This window comes from Electrona antarctica (genome assembly GCF_951216825.1).
Source record: "Electrona antarctica genome assembly, chromosome: 9".
Classification (NCBI taxonomy): Eukaryota; Metazoa; Chordata; class Actinopteri; order Myctophiformes; family Myctophidae; genus Electrona; species Electrona antarctica.
In genome coordinates, this window is record NC_136790.1 from 30370038 (window position 1) to 30395707 (window position 25670).

The window sequence follows — 25670 nt, forward strand, 5'->3', positions numbered from 1 at the left end:
AAAGCAACAATGAGGGGAGAAAACATTGTGTGTTGCAAATAAGAGATGACATATTTGATGATGCAATCCCCCTGTTCATAAGCAGCCAGCAGTAGTTACTTCACACCTTACAGCGATCCCAGTGAGCACATGCATCAATGCAACATGGGTAGATGTTGTCACAATAGTGTCTGCTGTAAAAAATCAATATAGAAAGTCATGTAATCGTCGAGTGTTGTTTGCCTTCTGTTTTAACGGAATTATCAAAGAAACTACCATTTGATTTTGTGCCATACATTGCACTTAATCTTAGTGGAATGCACACAATACTCCATGGACATACGATAACCACAATTTATGTACATAATGACCCCAATTTATTACAAATTGGAAGACAAATGTATGTAATCTCTTGGTAATTCTCATATCCTCCCTTAGGCAACTAGATTTTCCCCAAGTGTCTGCTCACCTCAGGAAGGGTGAGGCATTAGAACAGCTGTGTTGAATAGCAAGATGGAAACAGGGAATACGATGAGCCTTTAATTGGTGCCATTACGTCATCAGAAACTGCAGGAGTGTTGAAACATCTGCATCATGATTGGATACGATAGTAATGGCGCTTGACAGACTCCGGGTGAGAATCCCCTGCTGGTCCGAATTTGGCATGCAGGCCGCTGTGCTGTGTAACAGTGTGAGCCTTACAACAACTGGATCTGTTAGCAAAGCAACAACTGCATAATGATTTATAAATGATTGAACACTTTTATAAATCAGTAACTAGTTTCAACATTTCACATGATTGTTAACGATGGACAGCATGTCTAGCATTTTGCATGGAAAAAGATTACCACAGAATGATTCACAAATCATTACATAATATTAAATATGTTTTTGCTATCATTTCATAATATTAAATATGTTTTTGCTAATGAATAAAACCGATTAATAGGGAGTTGGAGTTACGAATTACGAAGGTCAATAAGTCAAAGTTTGAGGAAAAAACAACTTCCATTTAGTAGGCTACATCATCTGCTTAAAAAGATTCAACTTTACCACACCATGATCCACAAATATACAAATTCATTTTTCCCCACGTTTTCATTTATTTTATTACAATTAATTCAATTTTATCCATCTTTTTTTCCATGTGTTATCTACTCCTTTCCTTTTCCATTTAAAACAAGTCCAGTATGTGACTATTCTCTTTTAGAAACTGAAAAGTCCCGAAGAAAGGAAGGAATTGTGGGGTGGGAGGGGGTTGTAGGAAGTTAGGAAACGAGGGGAGTGACACCCCTCCCCTCCCAGCAGCCTCTATTCCAGGCGAGGAGACACTTTTCTCCATATTTTATGCATGATATCTTCCCCAAATTCACCGTTTTTTCTCCTCTTCTCATCGGCAGGGGTTTCTCTCTTTTTCATTCATTAGACCTCTTCGCAGGCTTCTCCTTGTTCTCCGTCCATTAGCAAAGCGGCATATTTACTGGCTGAGCTGAACTTCTGGAGAGGAAAGAGAAAACATTTTTTTTATCAGCTTGCAGAGCTTATCAATGATCGGACTTTCTAGTCTAGTCACCTGGTCTAGTAGCCATGTAGTGGTGAGATTTACATGATTGGCTTGTCTCTAAGCCAATGGGAGACTAGTCCTATACGGCCAATGGGATATTTCTGGCAGAAGCCCTAGATGGCTGATTTCACCCTTCTGCTGGGACACAAAGCCCCATGACCAATGAGACACTAAGCCCGCTTTCCTCTCACCACCGCACCATGACTAGAGACTGCAAACGAGACTACAGAAAGCCCCACTAAAGGTATAATATGAAAGAGAATGGAATGCAAGCCGATATATAATTACTTTTATTTATTGTTTTTTAATAACATGGATTGATCAGCCATTTTATTTTATACTTTACGTCAAATTATGAGTAGCACCAATCATTAAAACTAGCAGAAAAAGGGGGATCTTCGTCTGCATTTATATACACCAAAATCTTGAATCTGACACAATGAGTTGTGTGTGGAGAGCTCCCTGTCTCAATGTGCAGGAAAAAGCTCCAGCCTATGTAAAACAACGTGTTTCAATGAGTAGTACAGTACGTAGGATGGCTGTGACGTTCCGGCATGAGCTCTTGAGACACACACACAACACATTGTAAAGTGCCTTCTCGTGTTCTTCTCATGATGGAATCCACATTAAATATCAGACAAGTTCCCCTTAAGGACATGGGTATAGATTGATTCGAAATATGATTGAAATTAAATGAGGATGGAACCACAAAGGGCTTTAGGAACTGAAGCCAACATGAATGGACATTGTTTGGGGGGTGGGGGGGATATTCTTTCTCTAGTTGCAAAATCTGATCGTTTGGGGACACTAGAATTCTTCAAGGGGAGGCTACATACACTCTGGGTGAGGGTGAAAACAGGGTGGGGGCAGTGAGTCAGGAAGTGACATCACCCAGTTAAGACTCACAGGGGTGGGAGTCTCTCCATATTTCTTTGGCTCTGGTGGTGGTCTGGAGTCTCGATCTCTTCTGTTATCCTTTCTACAACCAGAACGGACATGAAGGTCAAAGTTCACAGGCTGAGCTGACCAATGGAGGGTTTGAAACTAGGCTTCAAGTGTGAACCTAACACACAACAGCACAACAAACCAAATGGAACCAAGCTACTACATGTTTCTTTTTAAATGTTTGGATAATTCTCAATATATCAAAATCTTTTAAAAAGTGTTGCAAGCTGTAAAAAAATAGAACTTGTGAAGAAGGTTGGTCAACAGTCGCCTCAGAACTGATTTTCTTTCAGGGGAAGGAAGAAATCAAGAAAGCCTTCCCAGTATTTCACCTACACTGTGGTGAATGAAACCATTTAATTTAGCAGATCTACAAGCTCGTTGCGCGGCACTCGGACTACCAGTCTTAAATCCAAGAACCCACAGTGTACTAACACTTGTTCAACCGAAAACAAATCAAGACTTCTTAGCCAGTTCCAAAGGTTTCTACATAATAGAAAGCAGGACACATAAGCAAAGTCATAAATAAATTACCAACATTACAATCGACTGCCGTAATTGATCAACTGCATGTGAATGAGGATATAGTGTAGAGATCAATGGTTCAATGTTGCAGGGCGTTAAGCCTCTGTACCAAAAGACTACACCAAAAAGTCCTGAGTTAATTTCACTCGGAGGGCCAGATTTAAATATGCATACATGAAAGACAGGTTAGACTGCCATGTTCATACAACTTTTACAACTTGTGTTCACAATCTGTATGAAATCAACATCTAATTTACTATAGCAGCAGCTACTGACGCAGTCGTAATTGATTTTTCCCTTAGTGTACAGTAAATATTGTATGTTCAAGTACCATGAACCTTTCTTTCTCAGAGAGTTGAAACAGTCTGTTCTGAAAGATGCAGGTCTTCTGAGGCCAATATATAGAGAGTATGCACATGAAATCATTATCATACCCTGAATTTATATCATACTCAAAATCAAATAATAGGAATAGGATTGAGCGCAAAAAAAATCGGGACATCCCTAATTTCTATAGTGTTTGTTCAGTAACAAGGGTCTCTCCAGCTTGTACATAAACAAAAATAAAATAAATCAGGTGAACAAAACTTCAGCCAATTATCAGCTAAATTTTTTAGTGTTCCAGTTCTAATTTTGTCACATCACTTCCAATTTCACTTGTTTATCTGTGTATCCTGTCTGAGTTCTCCAACCTGATTGGATAAAATTGGTATCCCGACCTGAAAAAGCATTTTGTTTACTAAAGCGATATCTATAGCAATGTATCACAATATAGTAATATTTAACACATTTTTTTTTAAATATTTTTTATCCCACGATTTTGCAACATATGTTTTTCACCCAGTGTCAATTATCTAATGTAATCCTGGGCGCTACACTTCCTCTGCCAACCTGGGGGGGCAGTGGACTGACCTCATGCTTCCTTCTATGCATGAGGAGTCCAAGCTGCTTTTCACCCGACGTAGCGCGTGGAAGGAACACGTTGTTCCTTTCCCCTCCATCAGGCACCCCGGCTGGCCAGGGGGGGGGGGGTATTTTAAAGACTTGAACACATTTTAAACCAAAAATCACTTCCTCTAGCTAATAATAGCCTAACTGTGCTGCTAGATCTGGACCTGCTCTTTAAAACATTCAAACCCTATATATTAGTTGAGAAAATAGACGATGTATTAGAAGACGTATTGTGAGCTTGTAGATTTTCTCTACAGAATAGACTCATGAGGTTAAAAGGCTAAGAATTGTCCAAAAAAAGACTGACTCTCAATCAGCAAGATGGATAGTGAATCCAACCGAATGCGCAAATCAACCACATCAAGTGTGATCCTCCCTAAGAGAAGGGCACTTCACAAAGCAAATTGCGCCGAAGATGACAAGCAAATGGCGTTCCCAGGCCGGTGTCAGTTTAATAAATGACACGCATGTTTATAAGTGCAGAATGTATCTGAAACGAGGTGCAAAAGGCTTAGTAAATCTGTCCCATAAGAGTTGAATTAACTCAGGATTTGTGTACAGATGCAATAGATGAGTTATTGAGCATCAGCCAGCCATTAGGGTTTCCCTAAAAAGACCCGCCTCTGTTGCTTAAGTGGGTCTGGGGCTGCTGGCTGCTGGTTGGCTAACCTGTCTGCCTCCCTCCGTCGGTCTTTGTTGGGCCCCTCTCCACGGCCCCGGCCCGCTCCAGGCCCCGTGGACCCCCCTCGCCCCCGTGGGGCCCCCGGGTCCCGACGCACACCGGCAGCCTTATTCTCGTCTGTAAGGAAAGCTCAGACAGTTGAGTGTTGAAGGAGAGGTTGGTAGACTTTCTTTAGGGACTAAACTCATGCCAAACTGTAGCACATAATAGGCACCCAGCTGAATTCAAGAGCAGAAGCATTTTTATTTTTTGTTTAATTGAAGCTGATGGAAGGTCAAAATGGCAAATTCACACTTTTAAAATGCAAGCTGTCTTTTTTTGTTTAAAACCAGCCAACAAGCCTGGTCCTGCACAAACATCCTTAATTAAACTATCAATCTAACGTAGGGGTTAGCAAGCAGACTGTGTGTCAGACTGTGTCCATTATGGTCAATGAGTTCGCCCAAAAATTCTACATCAGGTCTTCCCAATCCTGATGTAAATAATGAATCAAATGATGGCTTCGCACATTCAGAAAACTCTTTGAACATTGAAAATTCCAAGTGTTCACTGCATTATCCAAAATGTGTCCAAAAGTGGTTATGGGCATGAGTCACTTTCTCAACACTGACACAACACACAGTGTGAGGTACAAGAGGGTTATCGATTGAAATGTTCCACAGAAACAAGAGGTTTATCATTCAAGACTAGGATTAGGCAATTCCATTCTGTTCCAGATAAAGAGATCCACCCTCCACCACAACCTAATCTGTTTTAGCCAATCGCCAGCGGCCTGACCAAGGAAAGGGAGATTACGGAGTTCTCACTATTATTCCATAAACTTTCAGTGCAGGAACCCATCTAGTGATGAGGGCATGAATGCAAGACAACCCAGTCACACTCACTCTTGACTTCAGAACGTGTTTTAGTCTGAGATAGATGACAAGACTTCATCAGGCCACACCGAGGGTTGGTTAGGTGATTAAACTTTGACACAGTTCATTAGTGGACCTTACCCTTTACAGATCCTCTTTCATCTGCAGAACTTGACGAGCTAAAAGAAAAAGAAAAAGGTGAATTAGAAAAACATTACATAAAACAAATGCTAAAATTGGAAGAGGGGAAATCTGATAGTACATGAACATTTATAGTTTGGGGAAATTAAAACATTAATAACTAAACATAGCCTATACAGTATATTATAAACACCTCATTACAGCTGCACTATGTAAACTTCCTCTTCTACCACAATGGAAACAAGCCCTTAGGGCTTTTTGTGTTATGCTTTTAGCATCATTGTATAATTGTACGACTGTACCATTTGCAAACGGTTAATAGAGTAATCAAACCATTGACTAATAATAGCCTGCTTGCACAGGGGATAAAAGTTAAAGTCCTACTATTTGTCACATACATTGCTGTGTGCAAGATTTGTTTTCCGCATTTGACCCATCTCTTGGAGCAGTGAGCCGCAGCCGTGCCACACTCAGGAATCATTTGTAGTTTATCTAACCCCCAATCCAACCCTTGATGCAGAGTGCCAAGCAGGGATGCATTGGGAACCATTTTTACAGTCTTTGGTATGACCCGGCCAGGGATTGAATCCCAATCTCTCAGTTTCAGGGCGGACACTCTAACCACAAGGCCAGTATAGTGTCGCAGTCCCACCCCCTACCAGGGCCTAGGAAATGATCCCCCGTTCATTTTCCTCAGACATTTCAAAAAGTATTTATTTAAAGACCTTTTAAGCGTTGTACATAGCAAAACACAATTTTTCGGGCCGAACAAATAATTAGAAAGAAGAAAACGGCAGGTTACAACACTTTGACAAGAGACAAAACACAAAAAGACCACTGGTTTCTATTGCATTTTATTTCTGTCTCTGTGTCCTATCCAGTCTATGTGCTTCATTTGTAAATTATTAGGTGCCGGAGCTCATGAAGACATTGAGGTGACGGAACGCCTTCTAGAGCGCAGGAGGCAGATTCCTGAGTTGAGCTACGGCATTAAAGGACGGAACATTGATATCATAACCGAGCGCACCGCTCCACAGGCTGGGAGCGCCTGTTGGGCAACATTTGATGTCATTTCCGGTTGGGACGTCATCCAAAGTGGTCCCCCTTTATTTTAGTGGATGAGAGGAAAAACGTGAATAACTCTTAATCTAAATCAATCCGTCAAATTCTAACCAAAGATTATGTTTTTACTGTTTTTGTAGCTTTCGCCTTTTTATTTTATATTAGGGACAGACAGTAGGCTGACAGAAAATGGGAGAGAGATGGGAGAGTGACATGCAGTCGAGGCACACTGCCAGACTCGGACTACCGGCCAAGGTGCCTGGACCGCTGAGCCACGGCCCAGGCCCAAAGATTATGTTTGACGGCCCATCGCTGTCCCGTCGCTTGTCGCGTTAGAAGTAATCATACTTCCCGTTGTTGTCGATCGCCTCAGGGGTGTTTTGGCTACATCTAGCTACTTCAGCTACATCCAAGATAGAGCACCTTGAAATGGTCCCTGAAGAAAGAAATCACTGGGCGTCCTGATTTAATGGTTACAAATACCCCTGGGCGTTCTAGGTGTTAAGCACATATCGAACCGCATGAAAATATTAAATAAAAAAAAGTAAAAAAAGTGGAGAAGTTCCAAATAAAAGGGGAAAATGAATATTTTGATGAGGTAGATGAGGGTTATTACCCAAGCATGCACATTGTCAGTCGAATATTGCGGACAAATCCACATCAGAACGCCACATCCACAGCGATTGTTTTAGGTTCACAATACTTGGTAATCTCAGTAAGGCAAGAGATTGTGAAGGCAAGAGATTTCCTTCACACTAGTGTAGAACTCAGAGAAAACACTGCACTGGGAAGTTAACAACCCGAACGCCCGGGGTCATTTAATCCATTAAATCATAGTGCCCAGCGATTTATAGCAGCGGAGAACATTTAGCGACGGACCGGATGTTATCCCGGATGTAGCCTCGGAAACCCAGACGTTTTTATTTCCAGGGAGAAAAAAAAAAGTCTGGGTCCGAGTCCACTTCAATTCGGCATAGAGTAGCGCAAACATCACTCACTCTCTGCTGATTTCTGATCGTCTGCACCTTTGTTAAATTGACACACGCACACATATACACACACACACACACACACACACACACACTCCTCTCCCTCTCTGTCGCTCTTATTAATTAGTCTCATGTCTAGCAGCTGCGCATAGTTTCTGCCGGCGGATCCTGCCGGGAGCTGCCTATGCCATAAAAGCATAGGTGAGTTCCAGGCTATCCCGGATGTGGCTGAAGTAGCTTGATGTAGCCAAAACACTCTAGAGGCGATGGACAACAGGAGGTATGATTCATTCTACCGTGACTAGCGACGGGACCGCGGTGGGACATTCTTTTCTTAGAATTGGACGGAATGATTTAGATCAAGAGTTAACGTTTTAAGATTTTCGATCTCGTCGGCTAAAATGGAGGGGAACATTTTCTTGTGATGCTCCCAGCCTGTGGAGCGATCAATAATCTCCGGCCTTTTGATCAATCTCCGTCTTGAGCGCTGGGCGTTACCAATTGATAGGGCGGAGAACTCCGTCCTGTGCGCTCAGGGTGTTAACATGGGAGCGCCGTTAACCAATCCTCAGACTGGAAGCCAGTTTTGTTTTTGTTTTACGATTTTGAAACCCATTTTCACCCCTGTGTCAATTATCTAAGGTGATCCTGGGCTCTACACACCCTCCGCCAACATGGGGAGAGCAACAGACTTGAACTCATGCTTCCTTCATGCATGAGTGTCCAAGTTGCCCTTTACACTTGACAGGGGGGGAAGGAACGTGGAAGGAACACGTTATTCCAACCAGTTCCTTTCCCCTCCATCGGGCGCCCCGGCTGGCCAGGGGGAGGCAGTTTAGAGACCCGGATTACTGCATGTTTTTTGTGAGGGTACCTACCCTAGGGGACATGGGGAGAACATGCAAACTCCACAAAGAAAGGCCCTTTCGCCAACCCTGCCTCAGGTATGGGCACTGATGACGCAGAGGAGGGAACACACCGCCAGCACCCACAGCGTCCCCAGCGGGAATCGAACCCAGGACCTTCTAGCTGTGAGGCGACAGCACTACCGACCGTGCCACCCTGGAAGCCAGTTTTAATAGAAGCCACAAAGTATTCTAACCTGAGTTTCGCAGGAGCAGAGTCATTGGGAGAGACAGGAGGTCGTCCGTCTCCATCACTGGATCCGGCACTGACAGCACTGCGCTTGGCCCAGGCGTTCTCCTTGGGAGGGGGAGCAGGCATCACCTTGAGCGGCTCCTTGGAGGAGCTGTTGGTGGCAGGGGGGCGGGGGGAGGAGCCAGGAGACGAGGGCTCGTCTTCTCTCCCACTGAACACCTCATTCTCCACAGAGCGCTCGCTCTCACGACGCCGTGAACCTGGTAGGGGACATAAGCGAGGGAAAGTGTGTTTAACCGAGGGAGTGGTGATGGCAGCGAAACGATTGTAAGCATCTAGTGACTAAACATGACTGGATATTGACAAATGCATGGAGGAACTGCAGACCTGCCAACATTGGGAAAATTTACTATCGCACCACTTTTGCACGCTTAGTTTCTGTGTACGCCGCTTCACTTGAACACGGTAATTTCTCACTAGCCTCCATAAGATCTAGTTATTAGAGTTGTTCCAATAACGATACTGGTATCGGTTACTCGGCCGATACCACCCTCAAGTACTCTTACTCGGAACCGGCCCCGATACTCTGACCCGAGTACCAAAACATCCAATCGACACTAGGCTGAACGAATGCAATGGGAACAAGTCTGACCCAACACTGCAGCAAATGGCCAAAAACAGCCGATCTACAAGCATAACTGACGGACGGACAACTGCGGAGTGTAGGCATGACAATGAAATTTAATTGGAGAAAAAAGGGTAAAATAAATAGTTACTCAATGAAAATAAAAAAGTACTCATACCGGTACTCGGTATCGGCGAGTACTAAGGCCTCACTCACACCTTTCGATCTAGCATACAACATTGATGCATGCTTGTTGTATGAATGTTCAGTCCACATTTTGGACTACAAGCTGTTGTATGGCTTTCGGCTGCGTTTCGACTGCCCCCCTCCCCCTCATACAACACAAATGTTGTCAAACCATGTGACTCCCATTGGAAATGCATTGGGGCAAGATGTATCACACCCTTTGCATACAACAAGCATACATCAGTCTGTTGCGAAGGTGTGAGTGAGGCCTAAGAATTAAGTACTCTGTCTGAAAAAAAATTGGTATAAGGACAACTCTACTAGTTACTAATACATCAGCTTCTTGTTGTGTTGATTTATGACAAGTAATCTCATTTTTGCATGATGCAGAACAACTTGTAGTTGTCTGAGACAACTTCATTGACGTTTCTTTGATGTATTATGCAATATCAATAAGGGCTGACATGTATGAATGAATGCCGACATCTTACCTCTTCCAGAAGTGCTTCCTGGCTGTGATGACTCACTTCCTGTGCGGGAACGCTGAGGACGCTCAGTAGTCTCCTCATTCCGCCAGCTGGGATCTCTGAACACAAAACAGAAAAAGTAAAAAAATATTTAACTTTTATACGTTTTGAGCATTTGAGAAATGGTGGTTACAGGAAAGAGGATATGCATTTTTTAATATTCCCAGTTCATATTTGTTCTCCATCAAAAAGGCTCAGTCTGTGTGCCATCAGCTGATGTATAGGATGTGGCCACGATGTTCAATCAATCCCATGGTTTTTAAAAGCCTGTTATCATTTAACCTCCGTTACATCATAGTCTGACATGTAACAAACATGAAATATGCAGTACTCTCACCTGTCTCTGGGCTTTCTGTCAAGACCCCGGCCATCCTCCAGGTGCCTCTGCAACCTCTCCTGCTCTTTCTTCAGCTTCTCCTCCACTTCGCGCTCTTTTGATGCTGTGTCGACCGGCTTGGCCGCGCCGAAAATAGAGGCCCTGCTTCCCGCACTAGGTGCTGGGGCACCACCACCCCCGCCACCACCCCCGCCACCACCCCCACCGCCACCCCCACCGCCACCTTGTTCCTCCTCCTTGGGAGCACTGCGAGGCTTCAGGTTCAACTTGGGCCTTTGTACAGAACCTGAGAGGGGTGAAGAAGACGATACAGGAACACAAGGGAGGGAGGTTAAAATTGTGCCGGTATCATTGTTCCATCACAGAGTCAGCACCACAACACCATTAACAACACTACATATATGCCAGTGAAAAGCACACCCCTGTTTATTCACTTGCTACTAGCCTAGTTACTTTGCAGCAGTTTTCTTGCCACTCAGCCAGTTGGTTGACATTTGCTTTTACTGCATTACTACATTTACCGCATTATTGCACTTTGTAAGTCACTCAGATGCTCAAGAGCTCCGACTCAACACCACTTTTTCTAGTTTCATGTAGCCAGACAACCAGAGATCTCTGCCTACCGATATGACCGCTGACATTTAATTTCAATATCTTTGCTACTAGGCAGGGGGGAACATTTATAAAGATACTTGTACTGTAGGTCCCTCATTTTGAGACAATGATAGAATTGTTTGTTAAAGCAGTAGGCATAGGCAATTATATGCAAAGGCTATATTGTCATCCAAACCCTGCCCATAGCAACTACATTTTAGAGGATATTTATTTTGTTAGCTTAGGCCTACTGCAGGTGACTTGAATACTATACGGTGCAATGTTGAGGGCTACAGGCCTACCAAAGTGTGCCTGCATTATTGGTATTGATGGTAATGGTATCAGGTATTAGGCAACATTTATGTGGATGGATAAAAGTATTTTGTGATGCTTTATTAAAATAAAAATGCCACTCACCTCTTTCTTCACTGCCCTCACCTGATTCTTCACGCCGGTTCACGCTCTCATACCGGTTCTCGCGGTCACCACCACCATAACGATCCCGTCCGCCAAAAGCACTACTTTGATTGTCATCATAGTCACGCCTGAAGCCCGTGCCAAAGGCACGGCGGCCATCTCCGGCGTCTCTGCGAGAGCCAAAAGCTGGGAAACAGCAGGGAGGACAGAAGAGGTTATAGTTAACACAATTTCCGCCGGGATTAATTAACAACATGCCAGGATATCGCGCCGTTCAACGCTTATTTTGAAGATCCAAAACACCGCGACTGGATGTTGTGTGTTGACTCTCGACCGGAGTATGCCTGGAGCATGATCAGTACTGGCCGGTGCCATTACTACGACCGCCAGGCTCCATACAATAAGCGTCGTTTTGACCAGAAATGTCGTCTGGGAGGCGCATTTGGAGACTAAATCGACTGAATTTGCATGCACAATCAAAGATGGCGCAGCCCAGGGTCTAAGCTACTGTAACAACGGATAGCCATCCAAAGCTAATGTGAGTAGCCTTTCCACTAGATTGGATTGAACACATTTATACAAATTAATAAACGCAGGCTACGCATTTTTGCATCGTCGCTTCCCGACAAATAACGCAGGCTACGTATTTTGGCGGGGAAACGGTTAAGAGTACTGGAAACAAATGTAACTAGAAAGGTGCACTCAGTGGAACGCAAATCTGTTATGACATGAGGCATAGCCCAATAATAATAGCAATGTATGTAGTTAACCGTCCCAATATTTTAAAGCAACTTTATAGAAAAATAAGCTCAACATAGCTTATAATAAGCAGACATGGCAACTTGGCAGACTTGTAGCTTGGACAGATGTACAAGCTCACAACGGGGACTCTTTAAATTGAGTTACTCTCAAATATAAGGTAAAAAGTTCAATCTGACTTGACTAAACCTGCAGATAACGTTGCATGTATTTTTCACAATGGACAAAAGTATTATTTTTTAATACAGAATGAGATCATATTCACAGCGGTTTATGTCGGTTATCGGCCATAACAGCAATGAACGATATCGGCCAAAATGTCTCATCATCGGTGCATCCCTATTTCAGGCATTTTCAAAGTCTTGCACACCAATCTCAGACTTCATGTAGTTAGCCTGTGGCATCAGTCGGCTATCACGCATCTATGACATACAGGGTATGGCGGCTGAATCCTACAGAGCCACGGTGTAAAAGAAAAAACGTAACTCACCTGAACTTCCATCTCCATCTCCGGTGTCTCTGCGAGAGCCAAAAGCTGGGAAACAGCAGGGAGGACAGATGACGTTATAGTTAACACAATTTCCGCCGGGATTAATTAACAACATGCCAGGATATCGCGCCGTTCAACCCTTATTTTGAAGATCCAAAATACCGCGACTGGATGTTGTGTCAGCTTAATGGTGTGTGTTGACTCTCGACCGGAGCATGCCTGGAGCATGATCAGTACTGGCCGGTGCCATTACTACGACCGCCAGGCTCCATACAATAAGCATCGTTTTGACCAGAAATGCCGCCTGGGAGGTGCATTTGGAGACTAAAGCGACTGAAAGGGTGCATTTGCGTGCACAATCAAAGATGGCGCAGCCCAGGGTCTAAGCTACTGTAACAACGGATAGCCATCCAAAGCTAATGTGAGTAGCCTTTCCACTAGATTGGATTGAACACATTTATACAAATTAATAAACGTAGGCTAAGCATTTTTGCAGCGTCGCTTCCCGACAAATAACGCAGGCTACGTATTTTGGCGGGGAAACGGTTAAGAGTACTGGAAACAAATGTAACTAGAGGTGCACTCAGTGGAACGCAAATCTGTTATGACATGAGGCATAGCCCAATAATAATAGCAATGTATGTAGTTAACCGTCCCAATATTTTAAAGCAACTTTATAGAAAAATAAGCTCAACATAGCTTATAATAAGCAGACAATGACATGGCAACTTGGCAGACTTGTAGCTTGGACAGATCTACAAGCTCACAACGGGGACTCTTTAAATTTAGTTACTCTTAAATATAAGGTATAAAGTTCAATCTGACTTGCCTAAACCTGCAGATAACGTTGCATGTATTTTTCACAATGGACAAAAGTATTATTTTTTTAATACAGAATGAGATCATATTCACAACGGTTTATGTCGGTTATCGGCCATAACAGCAATGAACGATATTGGCCAAAATGTCTCATTATCGGTGCATCCCTATTTCAGGCATTTTCAAAGTCTTGCACACCAATCTCAGACTTCATGTAGTTAGCCTGTGGCATCAGTCGGCTATCACGCATCTATGACGTATGGCGGCTGGAATCCTACAGAGCCACGGTGTAAAAGAAAAAACGTAACTCACCTGAACTTCCACCGCCCCCACGATCGTCATAGCGGTCCCTGCGGTCGCGATCGTCATAGCGATCCCGGAAGCGATCGCGATCCCGTCCTCCGTCAAAGGCACCGCCGCCTTTGTCCTTACTGGGCTCATAGCGGTCACGTGATCCTACAAGCACAACAACAAAATAACAGAGGTTCTTTACACAACTGGTTCCCAAACTTTTTTTTGTTCATTTGTTTTCTAATTTATGGAATGTCTTTGATTATTCTTCTAGTTCTTCATGAGATTACTGCAAAATATCATGGCATTTAGTTTTGAATCGATACAATTTTTTTGAGGCTTTGATGCCACCGTGTGTGTACACACACACACACACACACACACACACACACACACACACACACACACACACACACACACACACACACACACACACACACACACACACACACACACACACACACACACACACACACACACACACACACACACACACACACACACACACACACACACACACACACAGCTATGAGGCAGCTAGGTGGAACTCACTCTCACCAAATGCATCGTCTCGTTTTGGAGGAGGTGCATCGTCGTCACTAGCGTCTCGTTTTCTCCAGTCAGTGTCCGTCTTGTCAGGACCCAAGTCCGACATGCGACCACCACGGTCGCGTCCACCCATAGATCCATTGTCTCTCTCTGAGGTGTACAGGAGGTTAGAATATAGAATATCACAGTACACATTTAGCAAGAAAGAGGTTCAGTAGGTGACTTGTTAATTCTCCAAATGTACCAGCTAATTATATTAGATTAAGGTTCAAGATGTTGTGGTTGATGAAATGTAAGCGGTATTAACCCGCTTATGGCCAGTTGACGTAATGAATCAATAATGTACCTTTATCGTTAGACTGGTCTGCGATATCCACACGGATCCTTCGGTTTCCCAAGTTCTGTAGCCATAGATGGCAGGAGAAAAAAAGGTTATGGTTTCCACTTTCCAGTATTATATTTCTTCAGAATGAACAAAATGTATGTGCATCTTCACTTGACTGTGCTCAAAATTGCATTTCACATTGGTGAGTTTGTAAATTGTCGCAACGTAGTAAGGAAAACGTATCTCCACCAGCCAGAGTGGCTACTTTAACCCATTTTGGGCAGGAACCCCTTTTGGTGTTAGCATTATGTTATGCTTTAGCTATTGAAAAATAGCAGATCTACAAGCTCATAGCGCGCCACCGAGTGGCGCGCTACGAGCTTGTAGGTCTGCTATTTATGAAAAATCAAAGAACGACTGACATAGAAACATAGCTTTTTCAGAAAACTGTCAGGATGTAGAAGACATTTTTAGAATCTGATCTCAGGTTAGAATGGGTTAAAACCAAATGTCTACTATATAAGTCTATGGACATAAGAAAAGAACCTGGCAGCAAGTTGTAAATTGTGGTGTTACTGTGAACACATTTTACACTGGTTAAATACAAGCTGGTACCAGAATAGGTACAAGTACCAAGTAGGTACAAAACAAAGCACTCACCTCCTCGTTGAGACTGAGGGCCCTTAGAAGGGAATCCACGTCATCAAACTCAGCATAACCAAACCCCTTGAGCCGCTCTGGGTTACTTGGTTCCCGAGGGAGACGCACCGCACTGATCTGGAAATATGAAGAGAGAAACACATGAATTGGGAACACACTGGCAGCAGGCTGACAAAGCCTCTTCCTGCTTCAATCAGAGGTGAACTGATTAATCGAGCCAAAGGTAAACTGCATTTCACAGGAAGACAAGGACACATTGTCATAAATATAGACGAATGATATTTTGTCCATATAATTCTTATTCGGATCCCCATTAGCTTCCACTGCTGCGGTCGCTAGTCTTCCTGGGGTCCACACAAAACATCACAACATAAACATACAATACCATAACAACTGACAGACAGTAGGCTGACAGGAAATGGGGGAGAGAGATGGGGGGGTGACATGCAGTAAAGGCCGTCGGGATCGGGAGTCGAACGCGCGGCAGACTGGATTACCAGCCAAGGTGCCTGGACCGCTGAGCCACGGCCCAGGCACAATAATGTTTTTTAAGAGTATTTACTTTTGATTTGTTTTATGTTAACAGATAATGACTTCCACTGTTGGGTGTTAGAGAGAGGGACTTGATTTATACTTATATTCTCCACTCTGATGAAGGTACATGTTTGATATATCATGCAGCCTTACTTATTAGCCTATATTTTGGCTATTAAAATAAAAGATTTTCGATTATGAAATATTAAAATCGATTTCGGAGACTCCGACGATTAATCGGAAAATCGATTAATCGGCAGCATCCCTAGCACGTTGTTGCAGCGCTAAACATGGTCGAATCATCTGCATACATGACCATAGTTGCTTTATCTAAAGCATAAGGCATATCATTTGTAAAAATGGAAAATAAAAGTGCACCTAAACTACCCTGAGGCCTGAGGAACTCCATATAGTACATCCTTACTCTCAGATAGACTACCATTAAAGCACTCTTTGCTTCCTCCCAGACAGATAACAATCCATCCAAGAGAGAGCAGAGGATAAAAAAAACCATATGCTTTCAGTTTGGCTCTTAGCAATTCATGATCAATAACATCGAATGCTGCACTGAAGTCAGGCATCACTGTACCAACCATTTTCTTATTGTCCAATTCATTCAACCATTTGTCAGACATGTGAACTATAGAGGTAGTTGAGTGACCAGCTCTGTATGCATGTTGAAATTTTGTAATTAGCTCATTACTTATGCTGTATTTCGTTGTAAACTATCCTCTAACATTTTACTGAGCACCGGTAGTAGACTTATAGGCCTACTATTAGCCTCAGAAAATGCAGCTTTTTTTTAATCTTTTGGCAAAGGAATTATTTTAGCTTCTTTCCATAGTGTAGGACACACAGAGCATGCAGCCCTAAAGTGTGCACGCATGTGCAGGCCCTTTCGAAAGGTGTTTCCTTGGGCAAAACAATGTTCATTTGCACAAAACTTTAAACTGCATAAAAAAATATTAAGCAGTGGTTCTCAAACTTTTTCAATTCAACCCACAAATGAATAAGTATTTGGCCGCAGAGTCAGACCCCTCATCTGAAACATTGTTGTGCCAGGGGCCTCCCAGAAAAGAAGATTTATATAAAAACTACTTTTGCTGGGGACCACCTGGAACTCCACCCAAGGACCACTTTGAAACCACCGTCATAAAGCACCAGTGCAGTGTGCTGGAGGAGTGGGTATGAGAGTCTTGGAGCATAAATAAAAGAATATACTGAAATACTTGTCTGCTAGTGTTACTGCTACAAGTTTGTGTATGCCAGAGACCTGACCATTGTGTCCTCCCAAGTGAATTCAAACTGAATAATGCAACATTTGTTTCCAAGCTTCATATTGACACAATTTACTTTGGAACCACAATTCCTGAGTAATGCATACGTGGCAAAACATCCCTAGAAAATCTCATATGAGGAAGTAGGAAGTCAAATACTAGAGGGGAATGTCCCAGGTCTAATGCACCAACAGGCTTTATGAGCCTCCTAAACGACCAACTACTGTTTTACGTAACTAATGAGCTGGGATGACCTGTGTGTCCTGTTCCTTAGTAAACAGCAATAGTCCTGATGCAAAGGAATGAGACCTCACGGGCAAGGTGTCTACCAGGCCCCAGGCATGCCATCATTCATTTAAAAAATAGAAAAAGCAGAATCTGGCATTTCTATTGAAGTTTTCTAATGTTCAAATTCTATAGAAAAAGGCAGATGCACACCTCAAAAGTTTGGTGAAAGGGGCGTAGGACAAAAAAAAAGGACCCATACACTGTCGGAAACTTCCATAAAATGTTGCCCTTTATTAACCATAGTAAGATAATCGTGAACAGTCACATGGGTTTAATTTTTTTACATGGATCTATCAACCATGGCTTATTTTTCAATATCCATCCAATTAAAAAAATAATCATTTATATGTATATAAAATTGTGGGTGCAACAGCAACCACAACATGCCATGAAGATAATACTGTATAGAGGTAATCTACTTTATCTGTTAGGCATTTATCATTTCTTTGACAGTAGTATTGATGCATTGGGTACTAATTTACAAATATTATCCTATATGCAAATACATAGAATACTACAATATATTGTGCAGCAGCCCTCGTGTGTGCACATGCATGAAACTTACTGCTAGGCCACGGAAAAAGTCTTTGATGGACTCCTCACTGACATCATAGGGCAGGTTGCCCAGGAAAGCTGTATAGGGTGGGCTGCGAGGCAGCCGAGAGCGGTCAACATTGGGCTCACGGGCCGACCGTGGCGCTGTGGGGAGGATGGATCGGTCGATGTTTGACCGGTATGAATCCTCCTCTGTTTGCCAGGACGTGGAGACTTGGAGAAAATGAGACCAGAGCTTTAATTATCTCCAACAGAGGCGCTCCTATACATTTAGTTGTTTATTTAGTAAGTGTTACGGGCCTACGGATTACTAATGCACACCCACAGACAACAATCAACAGTCAATCTTATAAGCAACAGCTAGGATTTCCACTGAGGGTGACATGGAGTCAACCTAATATTTTACAACACATCTTCTTTGTCGCCATGGGTGCCGGTGAGAGAAACAAAGCCTCCCTAGAAATTAACTTGACAGAAAACAAGGATTTGGTGGTACAGAATGTGGTAGTCTCGCATAGCCAGATGAATGACATCTCCAACTACCGATACATCAAAATTTAGTGTAGTGGCTAAAACGGCAGTCAATAAACCCCCAATAAAACTACTAGAGTTTTGGGCCGCAACCTCCGCTCAACCTTTGCGTCCCGTGGACGCAGAGTGACTAGTAGTGACTACTGTACTCAGCATACACAGTAATAATAATCCACGTGAAAAGAAAAATCGCGGGGGGAAAAAATGCGGTAAAACAATAATCTACGGACACGATCATTTTGCATGCCCGCATCCGACCTCATCCTATGTTATAAAAAATAAAATCCACGTAGGATCGTTCTTGAAGAACCACTAGTCTGTAACAACATTGTCAACACAGCGCGCTGTGCGCCGCCATGTTGGCTCTGACTGAGCGCAGCCTCTAGACTAGAGCTGTTTAGAGACAGAGAGTGACGACAATGGAGTGATCAGTGACGCATGCAGCCCCATGAATAAGCAGTGAACGGAGATGTCGCAACTCTCTCAACTAAACGGCGCTGCCTCCGACAGAAATATTTAGTGGAACATGTTTTAGCGTGACAAGCAGACCCGATTCAATGGGAAACACACATTGTGTAACACACGCCGATATTTTGACTAAGTACAATAATTGCAACTGCAAACAACTTTTGGTTGGTTTAAGCTATGTTAAATCCACTGTTGCCCACTATTAGTATTTCTTACCGAGTTGTGCTTGCTAATACTACTAGCCTACATTAAAAATATACTGTATAGGATATGTTTATATATTTTTTTTTATAAAATAATAAAAAATGTTTTATTATTATTATTTTTGAGTGGTGCAACCACTCCCTTACGGAGCTATGTGTGTGGGTGGGTGGGTGTCTGGGTATGAGCACGAAAACAGCATGGTTGTTTTTCACCATCTGTGCGCAACCTAATGCACACACAAACACACAACCACGTATTAACTGTATGCTTTCGGGGGTGCCAGTACATTACAGTAGAGGGGCCGCCACACGGTAACTGTCATTCTCAACCGTTTCGGACGCGATGCGGCACGCCGTAACCGGCCCGGCCGCCTGGGCGTGTTCCTGGGGGTCTGGAACATCCCCCCCCCCCCCGCCCCACGAACCCCCACACGGAGTTGCACCACTCACTTCACTGTGATATTTTTTGGGACTCATAAGAATTTTTTGGGACTCATTTGAATGACCACCTGTGCATCCCGGGACCCATTACATTGAAAACCTATTTACATCACTGGATCAGAGAGCACCAGAGTGCTTATAATATAATAAAATATATGATTAAGTGTCAACCAATGGATTGGTCTAAGTCCATGTATGCCTTTACTCACCATCTCCATCCAGGTCCTCGGTTTCGTCAGCCCAACTGGTGGACTTAATGGACGGGTAGCTGGGAGGCGGAGCTGGGGCATTGCCTCCACCGTCCTCGGCCAAGAAGTCAGTCAGAGTTAGGGTCTTCCCCTTACTAGCCTTATTCTTCTTCTTAGCTGGAGATGGAACAAATACACACAAATTAAGTGATGTCAGATCATGTACTGTCTGGAATAGATAACTGTTCCCATGTTATTCACACCCATTTAAACACTTGAATTCTAGCGTCCCTATTGTGGGCTAAACATTTGTGGAAAATAGCAGATCAGCAGTTCAGCTAAGATATTTGGTCTGTCAGAACGAATTTTATAATATTAAAGAAATTCGAAAATGAAAAAATAAATACATATTCGAATGCTAAAATTGCCATTCGAAAGTAGCTTTTATCATGTATTAATTCCATTTTATAATTTTATTTTGTTTTATATTTTATTTTACCCGCTCGCTTAATGTAATGAATAACGAATCTACCACTGTTGAATCGGCCCGGCCGCTTCTCTCCTTCCAGCCATAGAGTTATAGCAGGGGGCGGTGCTGTAGCTGCTGCTGGGCGTGAGTCAGACTACAAGCAGGAAGCAGTGCTACAGCAGCACGTATAAACAAACAAGGCAGAGGCTCAAGACAGAGGCTGAACCAGACAGATCACCACTCCAGAACATTTACGTTCGGAAATATCGCACCGGACCGGAGAGCACTCGCCTATTAGTTTGCATTGCACCGTGCAGTCAGTGCGCTATTTCCGAATGCGGTGATGAGTGGAACGTGGACGGGAAAATAACATCAAGAGAAAGCGTAATCTGCAGTCTGCACTCTGATAGCCAAGCATTCTGTTAAAATAGAGAAACAATTGCTCTATTGCTGGTGATCTGGAGTTGTCCGGACTAATGAAACATTATTTTTTTTACCGTGCAAGTGTTGAAAAAATAGCTTTGGCGTTTGGATGGGGGGGCCCTCTAGTGGACAGAACGTGCATACAAAACTTGATATTCTGTGAGGCGTTTTTCAGTAGGCTATAATCAATGAGCTAAAATTAATGAGGTAAATTTTCGAATATTAAAAATAATAAAGCAATGAAATACGAATGGGATTATAGAGGTAAACTGACAGCCCTAATTTGGTCTAGAGAGAAATACTAGCAAATTAATGTAAGGTGAAGGCAGAGGAAACCACGCAATAAACGCACCTGCTAATCAGGAGCAGTTAGGGGTTCAGTATCTTGCTCAAGGACACTTCGCACTAACCCAGGGGGAGTCTGGGATCAAACCAGGAACTTTCCGATTCACAAGCAGCGGCTATAACTCCTGAGCCACTGCCACCTAGTATGGCTAGTATAGAGCTCTGGGGTACCCCCGTTAACAGATTAATCGCCCAGGACGAAGTTCTTTGTCCTTTCTATTAGTAACGCCCGACGCTCAGGACGAAGTATTGTCCTAAAGACGAAGTTTATTGATACGAGAACAGATCGCCTGGCTGTATAGCCCAGGCGCGCCTGCTGGGCTCTCCTCGGTGACGCGCAAGACTGAGACGTCATCAAAAAACTCCCTCCTCTGTTTAGCTGATGAAAACGAAAATCTTAAAACGTTCATAAATCGCGATCTAAATCATCCCGTCTTTTTCTGAAAAAATATCCTGTGTTAGACGGCGCTCCGCGGTCCAGTCGCTAGTCTCGATAGATTTATTCTTGTCTCCCGTTGTTGTCGATCGATTCTAAAGTGCTGTGGCTATTGTTAGCTGCTACACAACATCATGAACTTCCGGCCGGTCCGTCCGGAAAAGGCGTCCGTGTTTATAAATCGACTGGGCGCATGAATGTAATGGATTAAATAGTTCCGGGCAATTAAAGTGTTAACTAAGTATATAGGGTTTAAGCCAAGGGGTTAAATACTGTTTACAAAGGGAACAAAATGGAGACTGTGGGAATCTTAACAGCTGTCCAAGATGTGGGCTACAGCCCTTATGTAAAATACTAGTTATTACACATCTACACATGATTTTCATACTTTTTAATAAATAGCAGATCAAAAGGTACACACCTGAGCTTATAGATCTGCCCGACACCAAAGCACAACTAAATATAAATAATCAAGGTTTAGTGTTACACTACAGGCTTATGAATTGGTTTTACTGGAGTTTGCAATGACTACACTAGTCAAGGGAAAACCAAAACATGCAATTCATTACAAATTTGTTTGTGGTAAGTAGAGCAAATCAGGATCCACAAAACCTGACAACCACCACCATTTTCTGCCATGACTAACAGGACAACAAGCTATTCTTCTGGAAAGGCTTGCATGCATGCAGGCCTTCCTTTATATGGACAGCTGCTGTGTTGTGTGTGTGCAGACAGACAAACACACCATTAGCAGCGTTGCAGTGAGCTGTGGAGTGTGCTGCTCCAACAATAACTGATAAGGGAACTACAATGTGCGAGCCATGATAAGGAAAACCGAAAACACTGTCTTTGTTTTTAATGGAGGATTTCTTGTCCAACATGCGGCCAAGTTTAACCAGAACACTCGACTGCCCCACACTAAACAGGGAGTGGTCTGTCTGTTACCATTTCAATGCTGTAGGTCAAAAACATTAATCACCAGAGACGCCTCACCATTGCATCCTCCCAGTCAATTCAAACAGAACCCTAACTCTCGTTTCCAGGTTTCATAATGACACTAGGTGACAGAATTTAATTTGGAAACACAATTCCTGAGTAATGCATACTGAACTTTGCAAAACACCCCTGGAAAATGGGGATAGCAGGGGGCTTGAAAGGGCTTTGGTTTGTTTTGGTGCTGTCAGAGCACCACAAAGCATCTGCCACGTTCATTGTGAAATTCTCAGCTGTCAGGGCATTCTTTTCTCCCTCTCTCACACACAATATTTACAACTGTGCCCTGACCATGATAATGCAGACTCACTGTTTACAGTTAAGTCATGGTGGAGGTGGAGCCAACCAACTGTATTGAGCAGCATCAACAATTAATACACATAGTCACAAACTAGCCAGGCCCCTTACATGCAACCGCCCCTCTGATGACATAACACAACAGTAGATAGAAAAAAGCTAATTTAACTGGGCTGCTTGTGTGTGTAATATATATATATATATACGGTATATATATATATATATAGTTGAGTCACAGTCAACTGAAGGATTTAACAGCACGCAAAACCAGGTAGCTCTCATTGTCTAATGTATATATGCCCCTGCCTGGGCTTAGTCATCAGAGGAGTGCTGACGGGAGAGTCTCCCCGCTTAGCTGTCTAAGGTTTAGGGCCTAGTGCTCGTGGCTGCGCCAGGACCCATGGAAGTGCGCCATCATCGGACGGCTCAAAGTTGCGGGGCTACCGGGCCGGGGCGTGTGAAATGCGACCCGGACACATGTCCCTCTTCTCCCGTCTGTTACTAAACAATAGATATCTATAGACCCAAGTTAGCACAGCACACACTGACACACGTGTTTTATCTTAGGTACTAGATTAGTAGCTACATAGGGTAGCCCGGGTGCATATCATCAGTAACACCAACATAAGTAGGTCAGTCAGGTGCTGGATAAAAAATACTCGGTACGTGAAGAGTCGAGGGAAGAGACAATATATGATATATCTGCATTATTCTGAGCATTTGGATAGGTTTTTAGGAAGCGAGTAGCACGATTCGACCCAACCCCACTGCTCCGGATCAATGCGCGTGCGCCCCAGCCGCTGCGCACACAGCTCGCGCCTCGCCTCGCGCCACCACCACGGCGAACAGAACAGACTGAGCTAGAATGTGGCTGTCTGGCCGGCTGCAGCCAGCAGGCTAGCACCGCAGTTCAGTTGGAAACACTTAGCAAACAACGTCTCATGCCAGTACAGAAAGCACCAAAAGCCCAACGACATCGCAAACGCGGCGTTGTCATTTTGCCTAATTAGAGGAACCCGTCCCGCGCCAATAGCAGCATTAAAAACAAATGTTCAGATTGTTGTGCCGCTTGAGCCTATGTATGCTGCCTCGCGGATGCCCCCCCTTCTTTTGCGGGCCACTGCGTCTTTGCCGGGCAAAAACAACCGACAGACGTGTTTAGACACCCGGGACAATTACGCCGGCCCACACGACACTTCTATAACAATCCATAAACACAAGGTGCTACGTTATGTCGAGGCAATATCCCCTGAAAACCACTCCACACGACCCAGATCGTTCACCCACATAAACCTCACCTGACGCCGCCATGTTGGAGAGCGAGCTCGTAGCAAGTCCCCGGATGAAGGCGTCACAACTTTATCATCGGGAGCGCGCATATGTTGTTCACGAGCCAGTCTTCCCTCCTTGCCCTTGTAGCCCAAGCCCAATGAATTACATTCTAAAAACCACCACAGCTGGGGCGAAAAAACGACATTTAAGTGTTTACATTACATGATCTGGGTATTCTTTATTTCTTTCAATCTTTTGGTTAGCGCAGTTGGAGTATAGCTGTATGATGTATCCTTATGCAATAATAATAAACATACCCAATACATATAGAGCCTTGAGCCTAGTGACTTGACAAGTTGACTCTCCTTATTGACTTTGCCAAATAATATTTTGGTAGCTAATTGGACCACAGCTGTATGTCGAGAATCCATTCCTTATACCATATCTTTCTATTTTTTTTTTCTAATTTTTTGTAAAGCGCCCAACACTGTCACTGCATATGTGTGCATTCATTGCATCATACAGTACATCTAATTCAGTAGCTTATAGTGTTCAGCATAAATTGAACACCAACAGTTTTTACTATATTGTTGAATATAGATAAACTATAAGCTGATGCTGCACCTTCTCCACCCTCCCTCACCTGCATGGCACCTTTGTGCAGCCTGAAAGAGAACATTTCATCTGTCATTGGTCAGCATTGTGTAAATGTGCTGTCTAATTAGGCTGTCCAAACAGTAGGTAGTAGGTATCAAAGTATATCAAAGTTAAAAGTATACAGTAAGTGAAAGGGGGGGGGGGGGGGGGGGGGGCATCAATATGACATTCATAATGTAGCTATTTCTTATGATTATGATCCAGTCTGATTTTATTGTGCCTTCTGTTTTCAAGATGGCAAATTCAATGAGCTGCCTTTTCACAGCACTGCATGCAGTCCAGACTCCAGAACAGCAGTAGGCCTATAGTATTATTCCTCCGGCTGAAGTCATAACCCAGGAAGTGCTGATCGAGTCCTCAAGGCTGTTTAGCAAAATGGTGTCAGGGGCATTGCTACAACTGACCAAAGTGTTTTCATCATATTTTTCACTTTGCCATTCAAGTACAATGAGTAGTCAGATAAACACAATAGTTATCAACAATACAAAAACAAATAATAACTGCATGACGCATTTGGTCAAATCAGTAGGCCTTATATCAGCTTAGTCCAGGCAAATCCTCGTCTTCATTATTCACAACCCTCACATAACACTAATACACACAACAGGATTAATTGAATCATTAAACAGGAAACATGCAAGTGCAGGTACATTAAGTTCAATAAGACAATTGTCCTATATGTATGTTATCAATTGGATTATCCAATGGAAGCGGCAAAGAAAATAAACAATCATTAATTGTATGCATGCGTGTGCAAATATACTCATATGTAGAAATATTGTCCAGGCCCGGACAGCTATAGCGTGTCGTGGGTTCGATTCCCGATCCAGACAGCCTTTGCTGTGTCACTCCCCATCTCTCTCTCCCCATTTCATGTCAGTCTACTAATGATCAATAAAGGCAAATAGCCTCAAAAATATATTA

At 43.3% G+C, this 25670-nt stretch overlaps 1 protein-coding gene across 4 annotated transcripts; it reads right to left on the reverse strand.

Annotated features, from left to right (window-relative positions):
- Nucleotides 1–315: 315 nt before the first annotated feature.
- On the reverse strand, nucleotides 316–24220 carry eif4ba (eukaryotic translation initiation factor 4Ba). 4 transcript variants are annotated; one of them, XM_079509160.1, is made up of 16 exons: nucleotides 24116–24220; nucleotides 19876–20031; nucleotides 18034–18236; nucleotides 15370–15486; nucleotides 14731–14785; nucleotides 14394–14534; nucleotides 13857–14000; nucleotides 12726–12770; nucleotides 11477–11662; nucleotides 10466–10751; nucleotides 10093–10187; nucleotides 8795–9050; nucleotides 5642–5679; nucleotides 4634–4763; nucleotides 2450–2522; nucleotides 316–1476 (listed from the first exon to the last, which is right to left on the reverse strand). In XM_079509160.1, the coding sequence occupies exons 1-16, from the start codon at nucleotides 24126–24128 to the stop codon at nucleotides 1402–1404; spliced, it is 2013 nt and encodes a 670-aa protein (XP_079365286.1). In that variant the 5' UTR covers nucleotides 24129–24220; the 3' UTR covers nucleotides 316–1401. The 4 variants fall into 4 exon arrangements, with proteins under 4 accessions (XP_079365286.1, XP_079365285.1, XP_079365287.1 ...); XM_079509159.1 differs by having other exon boundaries at nucleotides 14388–14534; XM_079509161.1 differs by lacking the exon at nucleotides 4634–4763 and having other exon boundaries at nucleotides 14388–14534.
- Between the last annotated feature and the right edge of the window lie 1450 nt (nucleotides 24221–25670).

Bases quoted from the DNA above. Each gene is read 5' to 3' on its own strand.
- eif4ba (XM_079509159.1), bottom strand. The intron at 14,535-14,730 runs GTACATTATTGA...TGTACACCTCAG, and splicing joins AGACCAGTCTAACGATAAAG to AGAGAGACAATGGATCTATG. The intron at 10,188-10,465 runs GTGAGAGTACTG...TTTTGTGTTCAG, and splicing joins GACAGAAAGCCCAGAGACAG to AGATCCCAGCTGGCGGAATG.